This window comes from Lethenteron reissneri, chromosome 55 (assembly GCF_015708825.2).
Source record: "Lethenteron reissneri isolate LAM-NWPU_2019-01 chromosome 55, ASM1570882v1, whole genome shotgun sequence".
NCBI lineage: Eukaryota > Metazoa > Chordata > Hyperoartia > Petromyzontiformes > Petromyzontidae > Lethenteron > Lethenteron reissneri.
The window spans coordinates 8155844-8171139 of NC_083833.1; the positions used below are offsets into that span (position 1 = coordinate 8155844).

A 15296-nucleotide genomic window follows, 5' to 3' on the forward strand; every position below is an offset into this window, starting at 1 on the left:
CACGTGACTCTGCGGCGGCGTCTATGCGAGTCCGTGGGTCTCTCGTGCGAGTCTAATGAAGTTTCCTCTCCGCGAGTCGACGCCTCGCACCGTGTTGTAATCTCCCAGCGCCAATTACTTCATTCGCCGGCCTGAATTGCGGAATGGGAGCACAAACCGTCGCGCAAACACCGGCCATCTTCGCAGCGGCTTTCGGCTAGCCGTCAAACAAAGACGGACACTTGCGTCGCGCGCTTTCTGCGGCCGTCTGGAACACTCTTCCGATATTAGGAAGCCACTGGAGCTTGGCACTTTTAAATGCAGATTAAAAACTCATTTCTTATGAACTGATTTTTTGTGTTTAGTTTGTTGTCCCCCCCCCCGCACCTCTGAATAGCACGGTTGGCTACGAACGGTGCGAAGGAAGTCCAACGTACATATTCACCACGAGGCTACTCCTGAAGACATCCACCGGCCAGCTCGCTAGAGCGCGCAAATGTTGCACATCAACCCTCCGTACCACGTGGAGGGTTGAGGTGGCGAGTGGCACCAACGATCTCCCGCGTAAAATAACCCAAGCACCCGGCTAAAACGGGTCCGTGTAACGAATGAAATAAACTCGAAGCACCCCGATGGATCGCCGCTCAATCGGTCGACGTGGCGGCCTGTGGCAAGAGACCCCCGCGGGACCCCTCGCCGCGCAGGCTGCCCATCGCCGCAACCCGCCTCCGTGCGTCGCCCACCTCCCCGTGTTTACCGAGTGGCGCCGCGTGTTTACTGCACAGTCGCCGCAGCCCGCGCCTGCTATCGCGCCTCCACATCTCCCCTCTCCCCCCCCTGCTTTTTGGACATCAGCCCCAACGGCCGACCCGGGGTCAAACACATGGCACCGGACGGCGGAGTGGTCGGGGGGGGGGGGGGGAATAAGCGGGCGGGGTGGCGGTCGCCTCCGCGCGGCACCACATCCCGCTGGCGGCATCGTTTCCACTCCTCTCTCCCGTCGTCTCTCTACGCCCGGCGCTCGCCACCATGCTGCCGCCGCCGCCCCGTCGTCCCCGGCCGTCGTCGCCGTCACCGCTGCTGCTGCTCTGCTGCTGCTGCTTGTTCTTCTTCGGCCGCGGCGGGATGGGGGCACCGACGGCACCGCAGGCGCAGGAGGAGCTGGGGAGCCGCTTGCCCGTGACGGACGCGCAGGTGCGGCTGGCAGCCGAGACGGCAGTGGGGAGCTTCAACGGCGCGTCCGGAGGGCACCTCTACCGACTGGCGCGAGTCAAGATGGCCTGGCGCAAGGTGCGGCGAGGCTTTTTTGCCGAGCGGGGAGTGTGCGTCCGGGCGACGCGAGTGCCGCCGACGGCGCGGTCGCATCTCAGATTAGCGCGGTCGGCTACGTACGGTACTAAAGAAGTTCAACGCACACGTACAATGTAACTAACCGGCGGTACCAATTTGGCGATTTGTCTTTTATTAAGGTGCAATTTACCCATTAATCTTATTTTAAGTAGCTATGCACGATGGACAACAGACAAATTAAAAGTGTATTGTTTGGGGAAAATAGAAGGAACAGTAAAGAGAGGAAGACCTCAAAGAGAACGGCTTGACGACGACATCATAAGAGATCGCTGCCAGAAAGATGTGGCCACTACTTGAGCACATTGGCACAAGACCAGAGGAAAGTGGAAACAACAAATGACGAAATGTGCAGTGGACACCTATGGGCTACCTGCCCATGGATCGTGATGATTATGACGATGGTGATATTGGCATTTGTATCAACTTATTGCTCAACATAGCCCAGAATCCTCCGTAATTGACACGTTTTTTTCGGCCAGATGGCCGCGTAAGTAATATGTTGTGTCGTGCAGCCTCCTCCACCCGACACGGCCGATTTAATAAAGTTGTCACGTGACGAACAAACGTGACCCGATTTCGTTACGGCGTTGGCGGCAGCAGCAGCAGCAGCGATGGTAGCGGCAGTGACGCTGGATAAAGAGGGAGCAGGATGGGAGGAAACTTGAAGGCGGGTTTCTCAATCTTCTTCTCGTATCGCTCTACGCAAATGCGGTATCTGCGCGTGTGCTTGTGCGTCTGCGCACGTGTCTGCACGTGCTTGTGCATCCGTCCGCGTGTGTCCATGCCTGTCTCACTGTGTGTGTCACTGTGTGTGTGGGGAGCGGTCGCGTGGTCGCGGTTAGCGCGCTGCGCTCGGAACCCTCCGACGGCCCGAGTTCGAATCCCGCTCGCGGCCAACACCGGTGATGATTGTCCGAACCGGTCGTGGACTTCTCCTATGTTGACTCAGCCTCAAATGAGTACCTGGTGCGGTGTGTAGTAAACATCGCCACCGGGGAGACAAAGGCGGCGGGGCGTGGTGCCGGCCACCCCACTCTCTCATAGGTGCTACTCGCTAACAGCGCTTGCCCCAAACAGTCTGTTACAGGCTACATGGGGGGGGGGGGGTTATCATTGTCTTTGCACTACGTGTCTACGTTTGTGTGCGTGTGCGTGTCTACGTTTGTGTGTCTACGTTTGTGTGCGTGTGTGTCTGCGTGTGCCGGCGTGCGCGTCCGCGTCTCCCTACCAGGACCTCCCTGGGGAGCTGAAGCGCTACCACCTGGTGTTCGACATCAAGGAGACGGAGTGCGAGCAGAAGAGCGGCTCCAGGCTGTCCGAGTGTCTCTTCAAGTCCGACAACACTGCAGTGAGCGCTGGCACCGGCATTGCCACAACAACAACACAAAAACACATTTTTTTTTTGAATCACTTTTGTTGAGCACGGTGCCTAAAGGCTTCAAAATGTCAAGCAGCCAGCCACAAGCAGCACTGTTAAAGCTGGAATATATAGTGAGAGTGTAACACGTTCCTCGCATTGGGGCAAGGTTGTTGTTGTTGTAAAAGCTTTCGGAGAAAAGCGATGACGACGACGATGATGATGGGAGGAGGAGGAGGGGAGAAGCAGAGAGAGCAGTGAGGTGACCTGCGGTGCAGTGAGTGGGTGGGTGGGGTAAGCGAGTCAGTGGGTGAGTAAGTGGGTGAGTGCATGATTGACCGATCGAGTTAGTGTGTTGTTGTGACCTGCAGTATCCAGAATAAACACCGCCTCTTTCGAGACCCAATCATAGCACACCTCCTGGCTGTGACATTTCTCCCGCTCGAAGGCCCTGGTGGTGGAACCATCGACGACCGCGTCAGAACACCAACAGCAGGCCGATGCGCAACTTCCCCTTCGTGAATGGGAAATTAAAGACGCGATCCACAGTGGTGGCAGCGCGACTGTGGCCGTGCAACCCAAACTAGTATGGCCCAATGAAGGAAAAAAGCAAAACGACACGAACTCTCTCTCTCTCTCTGCTGAAGCCCTCTCGTCGTGACCAGCAGCAATAGACCTCGACGGTGGCATCTAGCTCCCGGACTGCCACCGTGCGCGAGAACAGAAACGGAACCTGCAGTGTGGCGGTGGCGCTGGGAAAGCGGTCGCGCATGGGGTTCAGCGCGCGCTGCGCTACGAACCCGGCGGTCCCGAGTTCCATTCCCGCTCACGGGCCAACACGGGTGACGATTTTCTGCCCCGGTCCTGGGCCTATCCTAGGCCGACTCGGCCTTCGAATGAGTACCTGGTGCGGTGTGTAAACGTCGCCACTAAGGGAGGCAAAGGCGGCCGGGCGTGGTGCTGGCCACCCGCCGTCTCGTGTGCCGTGGCGGCCTTCAGAGGTGCTACTCGCTTCACAGCACTTACCCCAACAGTTGTTTCAGGCTATGGGGGGGGGGGGGGGTGAATGAAACAAAATGGTCGGTTTGGTGAGACCAAGTCCTCGACACAGGTAAGAAGAATCGGCAATCGGCATGAGGGTAGCTGCACTCAGCGGCACGGGAGCCGGCGCCGCTGAGATCTTTGATTAAGCCACGAGTTCATACTCCGAGCCCAGTCGCTGACGAGACCCCAGAGGACTTATGTAGAAAACCCATTAACTCGCGTACGACTCAATTGGGAACCGCCACATACACATTTGGTTGTGCACTTAATTTGGCTAAATTTCTATCCCCACTTTCCATGTGTCGCCATGTCTCTATATCCTTAAGTCACCTCATCTCTATTTGTCCCCTTGTTCCCATGTGTCGTGTCTCCCCCCGTGTCCCCCCGTGTCCCCCCCCATGTCCCCCCCCCCCCCCCCCGTGTCACCCCGTGTCTCCACGTGCCCCCCCCCCGTGTCCCCACGTGCAGATGCTGGGTGTCTGTTACGGGGACGTTGACTTCCTTCCGGGCAAGGAGGCCATGGCTGTGGGACACCCCACGTGCCAGATGAAGAAGCCAATCCTCGAAGGTAACTCGCTCGCTCCCTTACTCGCACGCCGCCGTCATCGCCGTCGTCGTCAACATCGTCGAAATCCATCGCGCGCATTCTAGTTGTCGTCATCGCAGTGGCCGGGAAAGCGCGCCGCAGCATCGCAACCCAGCTGCGAAACTCGCGCAGGCTGCGTCTGCGCAACGCGGCGTGTGCCTTCCTGTTGGATGTCGTGCTTCCAAGAACGGCACGGACCCCACGCCATCCCGCACGACCACGACGATTTGATTATTCCATCGCCACCGTGTCAGTGACTCCTCATTGGACTCGGGCTGGCCAGCGCACCTGCACCTGCACCAACTCAAACCCAGTTGCCAGACGAGGCCTGGGTAATGATTTGCCGTGCGATGGCGGAAGGGGGGGGGGGCGGCCGCCGTAACATCAAAGAGCCGAGCGCTCGCCCGTCCGATAAGCGCATGTGGACATGACAACAAGAGAGAGGACCCCGCGGTCCTCTGCACCGTGGCACAGCGGCTGTTTGCGAAAGCCGGGGGCCACGGCGTGCCGCCCACCCCCGGGGGTGAAGGCCATGTCGCGTTACACCGAGTTCCAAGCGCGCTGGATGTATGCATGTATGTTAAACTTCTTTCGCACTGTACGTAGCCAACCGTGCCACTCGCTCGCCCATCTGCCCACCTTAAATCACCCAATTTATGTTCTGTCGCTGCTACCGTGGTAAGCGTTTGCGTGAACTTCACTCGCACGCCCACTCTCTCACTCGCCCAATCACTCACCCATCCATCCAGTCACTCACTAACCCACTCACTCACCCACCCAATCACTCACCCATCCATCCAGTCACTCACTAACCCACTCACTCACCCACCCAATCACTCACCCATCCATCCAGTCACTTGCTAACCCACTCACTCACCCACCCAATCACTCACCCATCCAGTCACTCGCTAACCCACTCACTCACCCACCCAATCACTCACCCATCCACCCAGTCACTCACTAACCCACTCACTCACCCACCCAATCACTCACCCATCCATCCAGTCACTCGCTAACCCACTCACTCACCCACCCAATCACTCACCCATCCACCCAGTCACTCACTAACCCACTCACTCACCCACCCAATCACTCACTCACCCATCCATCCAGTCACTCACTAACCCACTCACTCACCCACCCAATCACTCACTCACCCATCCATCCAGTCATTCACTAACCCACTCACTCACCCACCCACTCACTCACCCACCCAATCACTCACTCACTCACTCACCCATCCATCCAGTCATTCACTAACCCACTCACTCACCCACCCATCCATCCAGTCACTCACTAACCCACTCACTCACCCACCCAATCACTCACCCATCCATCCAGTCACTCACTAACCCACTCACTCACCCACCCAATCACTCACCCATCCACCCAGTCACTTACCCACCCACTCACTCACTAATAACTTACCCACCCATCCACTCATCACCTATAGGGATATATGTACGTAGTCAGATATGTATGTATGTAGAACTTCTTTCGTACCGTACGTAGCGGTGTGTAAACATCACCACTGGAGAGACAAAGGCGGACGGGCAGGGCACAGTGCTGGCCACCCACCCCCTCGCGTGCCGTGTCGGCCTTCACAGGTGCTCGCTAACAGCACTTGCCCCAACAGTCTGTTGAGGCTACACGGGGGGGGGATCTTCGTCTCAACATTCCTGTATCATACTCTTAGTTCTTTCGGTAAAGTCACGAAGGTAAAAAATGAAATAAAAATTAATAAAAATAAAAAGCAAAAACAATAAAATCACGACGTTTCGGAGGCAACACAAGCTTCCGTCTTCAGGTGAAACTCACAGCAAAATATCTGTATCAAGTGAAGAGAAGTCCCAAGAGGTACGACCTTGGTACGACCTTGGGACTTCTCTTCACTTGATACAGATATTTTGCTGTGACAGTTTCACCTGAAGACGGAAGCTTGTGTTGCCTCCCAAGAGGTACGACCTTGGGACTTCTCTTCACTTGATACAAATATTTTGCTGTGACAGTTTCACCTGAAGACGGAAGCTTGTGTTGCCTCCGAAACGTCGTGATTTTATTGTTTTTTTATTTTTTATTTTAATTTCATTTTTTACCTACGTGACTTTACCGAAAGAACTAAGAGTATGCATCCTTGCAGTCACGAAAGCTTCAAATCTAGAATTCCTGTATCACTTTGCCCGTGTCAACTTAGCAGTCTCACCGTGCCAGTCTCACCGTGCCAGTCTCACCGTGCTCTCGACTCCACCGCGCAGAGACGCTGGTCACCTGGGGATCCGGCTGCTCCGGATGTGCCGTGCCGGTTTCCAGGGAGGAGGCCCAAACCGCGGTCGATGCGGCGCTCAGAGTCTTCAACTCGGCAAACGCGCAGCACAAGCAGTTCGCGCTGAAGAGCGTCGACAGGGCGACCAAGGAGGTAACATGCAGCGCGGTGTCGAGACAAAAAAACTGTCTGAACTATTTTCTTTTTTAAATCCTTTATATTAAGTTCACTTGCTTGCTTGCTTGCGCGCTTACGACCGTGCAAATCTTTCAGTCGTTTTTTAACCCACTTCCCGTGATCCAATCGAGCAGACATTTTGCACACAGACTCGTTGTGCATGACAATTAATGTTCGTGAAAAATTTTTTCCGAAATTTTTTAATTTAATTACCAATTGCTTAATGGTGGCAGACAATCATCTGACCCATAGGTGGCAGCCATCTCAAGCCAGAGGACGAGAGGACTCTAGCCGCCACGCATATAAATGGTTTATAGTGAAAAACTTTGTTTTTACAGGTTATACTTGTTACACTTTTTCTTCCTAGCGTTGTTCCCGCTGTGGCACAGGGTCCGCTTTTCGGCATTGTCTTCTCCGTTTGGCTTGGTCCAGGGCATCTTCAGGGGATGCGTTGACCGTCTTCATGTAATTTTTTTTTTGACACGCTTTTATTTAACTCACTTCGTCTGTTGTAGCCTCAAAAGAGAAATCTTGTAACTCAATTTTTACACACTTTCCCAATGTGCTATCGACTGCAAACTTCGTATAGGTATGTGATACTGATGACAACACGATATTCTATTATAAAAAAATCCAAAACATGTATTTTCAAACTTTTTACACGCTTTTATTTAACTTACAGTATGTGTTGTTGTATCCAAAAATCTTGTAACTCAATTTCAACCGTATTCCCAATGTCGTATCGACTGCAAACTTTGTATAGGTAGGCCATGCTGATGATAATACTATATTCTATCATTGAAAATTAAAAATAAATATTTTGAAACAATATTTTTTACGGCTCTAATTGTTCACACTCAACTCGCGTTGCCTGTAAATCACCACGGTCCCTTACGTCACGGCAAACCTCGGGGAGCCACGCCCAGGGGTGGGGGATGTGGAAGGAGGGGAGGGGCGATGGGGGAAGGGGGCAGGGGCAGCTCGGACAGTACATTTCATTAAAGCGTGTTTAAAAAAAGTATTTTTTAATATTTTATTACGTCATCAGTTATGTTTCGCAGAGGCGGCCTGGCTATCACAATGAGAGCTCAACGAAGCGGCTTATCATCAGCCGGAAATTTATAGCGGCCAAATACTCTTTAAGTAACGCGCGTCGATTCTAAATGTTGAGGGTAAAAACCGGAGGACCTGGAGAAAAATCCACACGACCACGGGGAAAAAGAGACACGCAAACTCCAAATATACAGCAGGCGCCAGGGTCGGGATAGCATCCACGACCTCCTGTATACCAGGCGAGGTAGTTAACATCTCCTAGCCACCGTGGTAATAAGAGAGAGACATGCAAACTCCACATATACAGCAGGCGCCAGGGTCGGGATAGCATCCACGACCTCCTGTATACCAGGCGAGGTAGTTAACATCTCCTAGCCACCGTGGTAATAAGAGAGAGACACGAAAACTTCAAATATACAGCAGGCGCCAGGGTCGGAATAGATATCCACGACCTCCTGTATACCAGGCGAGGTAGTTAACATCTCCTAGCCATCGTGGTACTAAGAGAGACACACACAAACTCCAAATATACAGCAGGCGCCAAGGTCGGGATAAAACCCACGACCTCCTGTATACCAGGCGAGCTAGTTAACATCTCCTAGCCACCATGGCCCAAAGACCTGGAACACGGCTACCAAGCTGACGTTCGTGATCCATCCCCGAGTCCTCAGCCAGTCCCGCAACGGACTGAAAAGCATTGCTGCTGTTGTTGTTGTTTCAGAGAGCCTACTTCAGCGTGTGATCGGTGCGCATTGGTGGTGGACCGGACGCATGAGAGTGTGCAAGACCAAATTTTCCTAACCTGCCGATGGATGTTGTGGCCGCGTGGTGCCCAAAGCGTGCTGTGTCACGGGTTGCGATGCCGCTCGCCTCCTGTCCCCCCCCCCCCTCCCCCAGGTGGTGGTGGGGCTGAGGTTCCACGTGGAGTTCTCGGTGCAGGAGACGTCGTGCTCCAACAACGGCAGCTCCGGCCAGCGGGGGCGCTGTTCCCTAGAGGCCCTGGGCGTGGCCGTGAGTCTCCCCCGCCCCGCTTGCCTGCATATTCACACACACGACCTGCACTCCCCACACTCTGGCCACACCCACAACACTCTGACCACTTCCACAACACTCTGGCCACACCCACAACACTCCGGCCACAATTCCCCGCCCTGAGCGGTCACGATGCTCTTCCCCGTCCTCTCCCGTCCGCACCGTCGCGAGCGCAGACCCTGGGGAAGTGCCGAGCGGAGGTCGCGTTTGGGGTCGGGGAGTCGGAGGGGCGAGTGAGGGGCTTCCCCGCGTGCCAGCTCACCTCGCCCGTCCAGGAGAGCGGTAACTCCTCCACACGGCGACGCGCTCGACGCTCCGCACGACGCGGTGGGGGGGTTAGCGGTTACGCCGATGAAATGAAGAAGAGCTTTTAACCCTCACCGGCAAAAAAAACAAGGAAGCGTTCGCATGTTCAAACACCAAATGGATAACTTTTTGCAAGGCATCAGGCCTGCATTAACCACACGTACTTTGCGCAAAAACATGCAAACTAAACGCGCTTCTGATAACGTACGCATCGTCTTTGAGGCCCATTGGCCTGCGCCAGAGACGACAGCCTACGTTGCGACGGGCAAAGTGAGACAGGGATTCCCAGCCTCTCGGAGGTCCACAGACCCCTACGCCAACCCTCGCCACATTCCTGGCGATCTCTGGTTTACGGCGGTCCGATCTACGCCGGTCCACGTTCACGACGTCTCTCTGACGCCGCCACGGGTCGATGATGATACGGCGCAGAAAACCTGACTCGCGGCGCATCTTCCGGCACGACTCCGAACGCGCTCGAACAGAGCCCGTCTGGTTTGCGCGATGTGGCCATTTGCCCCCTTCTGTCATGGACGATGTCGACCTATTATAAACCCCGTTCAATGGCGCTGATGGAAGGTAGATAATAATAAAAAATATGTAAAAATACTTTTTTTTAAAACATGCTTTAATGAAATGTACTGTACGAGCTACCTCTCCCCCTGCCCCCTTCCCCCATCGCCCCTCCCCTCCTTCCACATCCCCCGCCCCTGGGCGTGGCTCCCCGAGGCTTGCCGTGACATAAGGGGCCGTGGTGATTTACAGGCAACGTGAGTTGAGCGTGGAAAATTCGAGCCGTAAAAATATATATTTTTTTATTTTCAATGATAAAACATAGTATTGTCATCAGTATGACATACCTATACCAAGTTTGCAGTCGATACGACATTGGGAATACGGTTGAAATAGAGTTACAATATTTTTGGATACGACACATACAGCAAGTTAAATACAAGCGTGTAAAAAGTTTTAAAATATATGTTTTGGATTGTTTATGATAGAATATCGTGTTGTCATCAGTATGACAAACCTATACGAAGTTTGCAGTCGATAGCACATTGGGAAGTGTGTAAAAATTGAGTTACAAGATTTATTTTTTGAGGATACAACAGACGAAGTGAGTTAAATAAAATCGTGTAAAAAAAGACACGCACACAAACACATCGGCGAGCGATGCTTCCACCGTCGAGGGTGAGAACGCCGGGATCCCGCGTACGACTGGGTTTCTCGGAAACGCTTTGGCGTGAAGTAAAAGCGAGGAGCGCCTGGATTCTCGGACTGCAACGCAGTGGAAAATATGGGGGGATTATGAAAGGAACTAAATCTGCAACGGCACAATGTCCCACGGCCGTGCGTAGACCAGCGGTGGTTGGCGGAGGTAGGGAACCGGTGGATGAGGGGGCAGTCAGCGTTGCATTGGGGCGAAGGTGGAGGGATGGAGTGAGGGTCAGGTCTGGTTGGGGCTTGGTGAGGGTTCCAGGTGGGGTTGAGCGAGTTTCAGTTCGTGCAGTGGAATGGAGACCACCCCCACCCACCCAATCATGACCACTGGTCCCCGCAGGTGACGAGTGGATGGGTGGGTAAGTGACTGGGTGGGTGAGTGAGTAGGTGAGTGGGATAGTGAGTGACTGGATGGACGGGTGGGTGGGTGGGTGAGTGAGTAGGTGAGTGGGTTAATGAGTGACTGGATGGACCGGTGGGTGGGTGAGTGAGTAGGTGAGTGGGTTAGTGAGTGACTGGATGGACGGGTGGGCGAGTGAGTAGGTGAGTGGGTTAGTGACTGGATGGACGGGTGGGTGGGTGAGTAGGTGAGTGGGTTAATGAGTGACTGGATGGACCGGTGGGTGAGTGAGTGAGTAGGTGAGTGGGTTAGTGAGTGACTGGATGGACGGGTGGGTGGGTGAGTTAGTAGGTCAGTGGGTTAGTGATTGACTGGATGGATGGGTGAGTGAGTAGGTGAGTGGGTTAGTGATTGACTGGATGGATGGGTGAGTGAGTAGGTGAGTGGGTTAGCGAGTGACTGGATGGAGGGGTGGGTGGGTGAGTGAGTAGGTGAGTGGGTTAGTGAGTGACTGGATGGACGGGTGGGTGGGTGAGTGAGTAGGTGAATGGGTTAGTGAGTGACTGGATGGACGGGTGAGTGGGTGAGCGATCGGGCGAGAGAGTGGGCGTGCGTGCATGTGGAGTTCACACGAACGGTTGCTACGGGAGCAGCGACCAGAATATAAGTTGGGCGATTCGGTTGGACGGATGGACGAGTGGATGGCAACACGGTTTGCTTATGTACGGCGTGAAAGAAATTAACCTTTGCGTACACAGTAGGACGATGGGCGAGCGAGTGAAGTTCACGCGGACAGCAACCATCACAGCGGCCGTAGCGGAGTGACGCGGAGGCGACCGGCTGACGAGTGCGTCTCACCGCACCCCTCCCGCCCGCGTGTTCCGCTCTTGCGCAGTGCCCGCAGCGAGCGCCCCGTGCACGGGCTGCCCCGTGCCGATCCACCACGACGACCCGGCCGCGTGGCTCGTCATCCGCACCGCGCTGCCCGTCCTCAACGCCACCGCCGCCAACGCCAGCCTCCCTCCGCTGGCGCCCGCGGTCGTCCTGTCAGCCGAGCGGCATGTACGACACGCGGCCGCCCGCGAACAAAGGGCACAAGTGGGGGGGGGTAGGACGTGGACCAGGCGGAGTACGGCGCTACGATTCAGGGATGAGATCCGGATAGAAAATGTTTGGGATGCCGGGATCTTCAAAGACGATTTGACATCGTTTTTCTGAATTTTTTTAACCGTTTGCACAAGGCGACTGACGAGATTTTTTGGGGTTAGATGTCGTTATGACCCAACTAAAAATTGTGTGCTATGAAGAAGGCCCATTGCCCGAAACGTCACCCCCACTCCCACGCACAGTGTAGTTATTTGTGCTTGCGCACCACTGGCAAAGCAGCGGTGACGTCAAACAAATTTCCAAAATTTACGTCGTGAAACCCACCACTTAAGTCATTAGTGCAACAAATTATACCGTCGCTTGTACGAGCGTTTATGACGTGCCAATTGTCATCGTTTCACTTATTGTTAGTTGTTGTTTGTACAAGTGGCACGTCAGACACCTGTACGCGTGACGATTCAAAGGTGATTGCCTGAGTCGATGGGTCTCTGTGCGAATCTATGGGTCTCTATATGAGTCACAACTCAGTATAAAATCAATGGCTCTCTATTTTAAATATACGCTGCCAAGCCTGGTGGTGCCCATTCAGACGCTGTCTTCCCGACAGACCTGTTCTTCACCTGAGGACGGCTGCTTGCGTTGTGGCCGAAACGTCGTGAGAATAATTTTATTATGTAAAAATTTTTATTATTTTATTATTTCCCTTTTACGTGACTTTACCGAAAGAACCAAGAAGATGCCATGGCGGCCTTCGTAGGCGGTGCTGCGCGCTAACGGCACTTGCCCCCAGCAGCCTGCGAAGACCACGCGGTCGGAGGAGGATTTTTGTTGCTTGCTTGTTGCGTGCGCGTCTAGACGGCCGTGGGAGACGTGACACACGTGAGGTTCACGGTGCTGCAGGGGAGGTGCGAGACGCCGCAGGACAGCGTGAAGCCCGCGTGCGAGTTCAGCACGGGAGAACACCTGGTAAGGAGGTCTCTCTGGCTGGGACTTTTTATAAAAAAAAAAAATTGTTGGGATGTTTTTTTTTTTTGTTGGGATGTTTTTTTTTTTGTTGGGATGTTTTTTTTATTGGGATGTTTTTTGTTTTTTGTAGTTGGGATGGTTTTTTTTTGTTGGGATGTTTTTTTTTGTTGGGATGTTTTTTTTTTTTGGGATGTTTTTTTTTTGTTGGGATGTTTTTTTTTTTGTTGGGATGTTTTTTTGTGTTGGGATGTTTTTTTTTGTTGGGATGTTTATTTTTTGTTGGGATGTTTTTTTTTGTTGGGATGGTTTTTTTTGCAGCGTTCCCTCGTGCCGGAGATACTCGTGGAGAGCAAATTTTGCGGATAATAATCGTCCTACGAAAAAAAACCTCTCATTAAATGAATTACCTAAACTAAATACGGAAATAAGATATTAAATACGTGAACATTATAACACGCGCATGTTTTTTTATTGGTAAATAGAAAATATTACAGAATAGAAATAAATATGAAAATATCTCATCCCTTTATCTCATCACCTTCTCGCATCGCATTCCCCCTCGCCGCTTTATCTCATCGCTCTCCTTCTCTCTCGACGCAGCAGTCGCGTAGAGTTCCAGATGCGATCTCGCAGCATAGCCCAAATGTCGGACTGCGAGTACCGCGAGCAACGAGCTAACAGCTCCGCCACGAATTTGACCGCGGCGTTTTGCCACAGCCGACGGCGTCGGCGTTGACGATACGAAGGATCCGCTCGGAACCCTCGCGCAGCGGGGATCGCCGCCGAGACGCTGCAGTGTCGTGGAACCGGATATCACAGAGCCGGTTCCGAACTCTCGATGTGGGTGTCAGTGTAGAAGTGTGCTGGCCGGGTCATTGTGCTTCCCCCCCCCTCCCCCCCCGAGTGGCCAACCTGGGGGTTGTGGATCCAGTAAAACAGGGCACATTGTGTTCCAGACTTCCGGAATCTGCACGGTGCAACAGAAGCGCAACGCTCAGCGTCGGCTGTCTCAGATCGCCATCGCCTGCAACGTGTCAAGAGACAACGAGACGCAGCTCATCAGCAGATCGGTACGAGCGCAGCCAGTGTTCACACGGTCGTTCAGCACAGCCGGTGGGGGCTTTAGGACAATAACCCTAATTGAATACACATCGGCGCCATTCTTATAGCGCACTCGGGAACAAAGTTTGACCACGACACAGTGCGCGTGCGAGTCTCTCGGTTTCCATGCAGTTCTCTGGGTCTCGTCGTAAGTCTATGGGTCTCTGTGTGGGTCTCTGTGTGAGTCTTTGGATCTGCCTGAGTCGATGGATCTCTGTGCGAATCTATGGGTCTCTGTGTGAGTCTATGGGTCTCTATATGAGTCACAACTCAGTACAAAATCAATGGGTTCTCTATTTTGGATGCTCGTGGCGGGATGTTAACTACCTCGCCTGATATACAGGAGGTCGTGGGCTCGATCCCGATCTGGACGCCTGCTGCATATTTGGAGTTTGTAAGTTCTCCCTGTGGTCGTCGTGTGGATTTTTCTCCAGGTCCTGCGGTTTTTCCCCTCCACATTTAAAATCGATGTGCTTTTAGAGTATTTGGCTGCAATAAATGTACTTCATTGAGCTATCATTTGTGATAGCCAGGTTGCTTCTGAAAAAGAGTGGGCCCTTGCCTGGTAAAATAAAAATAGTTTAGTTTAAGTCATTGGTGACCTGGTTAAGCCCATCATCAACTCACTGCGCTTGATAAACCTCGGTTCAGTCGTGGGCGGCGGGCAAAACCCGTATTTGATCCCAGGCTCTCGGCAGTGCGGGCTCAGCACTGTGACCTCCGAGCCACCCTGCATCCTCGTGATGACCCCCCCCTCCCCCTTTAACCTGACCTTTCACCTGCGATCCTTGAGGCGGCAGGGGGAGGGTTGGGTGGATGGCGGCTGTCGCAGGGCGTGACCATGAGATGCCGCCACCGCCGCCGTACGTACGTAGAACTTCTTTCGCACCGCGCGTAGCCCACCGCGCTAACCGGTGGCGCTGTCGGCAGGAGGCGGTCTCCACCGCCAGCACCGAGGGCGCCTCAACGGGCGGTTCCGTCTCAAGCCCCGGCGGTGGGGACGCCGCGGCGGCCGCCGACCGGAACGGCAAAATCACCGAGCACCTGGGGCTGGACGTGACGGACATTTCGCACGTGCTGTCTCCCGCGCCCTCTGACCCCACGCTCACGGACTTCGACCTCCTGGACGCTCTGGGATAAGAGCGGCGGGGGCGGCCGAGAAGTTACGAGAAAAACGAGCGGCGGTCACCCCTCCCACGCACATTCCCCCTCCACGCACCTCCCCTCCCACGCACATCCCCCCCCCCCCACGCACCTCTCCCCCCACGCACCTCCCCCTCCCACGCATCTCCCCCCCCCCCACGGACCTCCCCCCCCCTCCACGCATCTCCCCCCCCACGCACCTCCCCCCCCCCCCCCACGGACCTCCCCCCCCCCACGCACCTCCCCCCCACGCACCGCCCCCCACGCACCTCCC

At 54.2% G+C, this 15296-nt stretch overlaps 1 protein-coding gene across 1 annotated transcript; it reads left to right on the top strand.

Annotated features, from left to right (window-relative positions):
* The first annotated feature begins 895 nt into the window (after positions 1-895).
* Positions 896-15165, top strand: LOC133356735 (T-kininogen 1-like). The gene is made up of 10 exons (XM_061574391.1): positions 896-1269; positions 2561-2677; positions 4199-4298; positions 6572-6732; positions 8707-8820; positions 9018-9123; positions 11601-11767; positions 12668-12778; positions 13735-13848; positions 14810-15165. The coding sequence occupies exons 1-10, from the start codon at positions 1009-1011 to the stop codon at positions 15017-15019; spliced, it is 1461 nt and encodes a 486-aa protein (XP_061430375.1). The 5' UTR covers positions 896-1008; the 3' UTR covers positions 15020-15165.
* The last annotated feature ends 131 nt before the right edge of the window (positions 15166-15296 follow it).

Bases quoted from the DNA above. Each gene is read 5' to 3' on its own strand.
- LOC133356735 (XM_061574391.1), top strand. From the start codon at position 1,009: ATGCTGCCGCCGCCGCCCCGTCGTCCCCGGCCGTCGTCGCCGTCACCG. The intron at 1,270-2,560 runs GTGCGGCGAGGC...TCTCCCTACCAG, and splicing joins TCAAGATGGCCTGGCGCAAG to GACCTCCCTGGGGAGCTGAA. The intron at 13,849-14,809 runs GTACGAGCGCAG...CGCTGTCGGCAG, and splicing joins CGCAGCTCATCAGCAGATCG to GAGGCGGTCTCCACCGCCAG.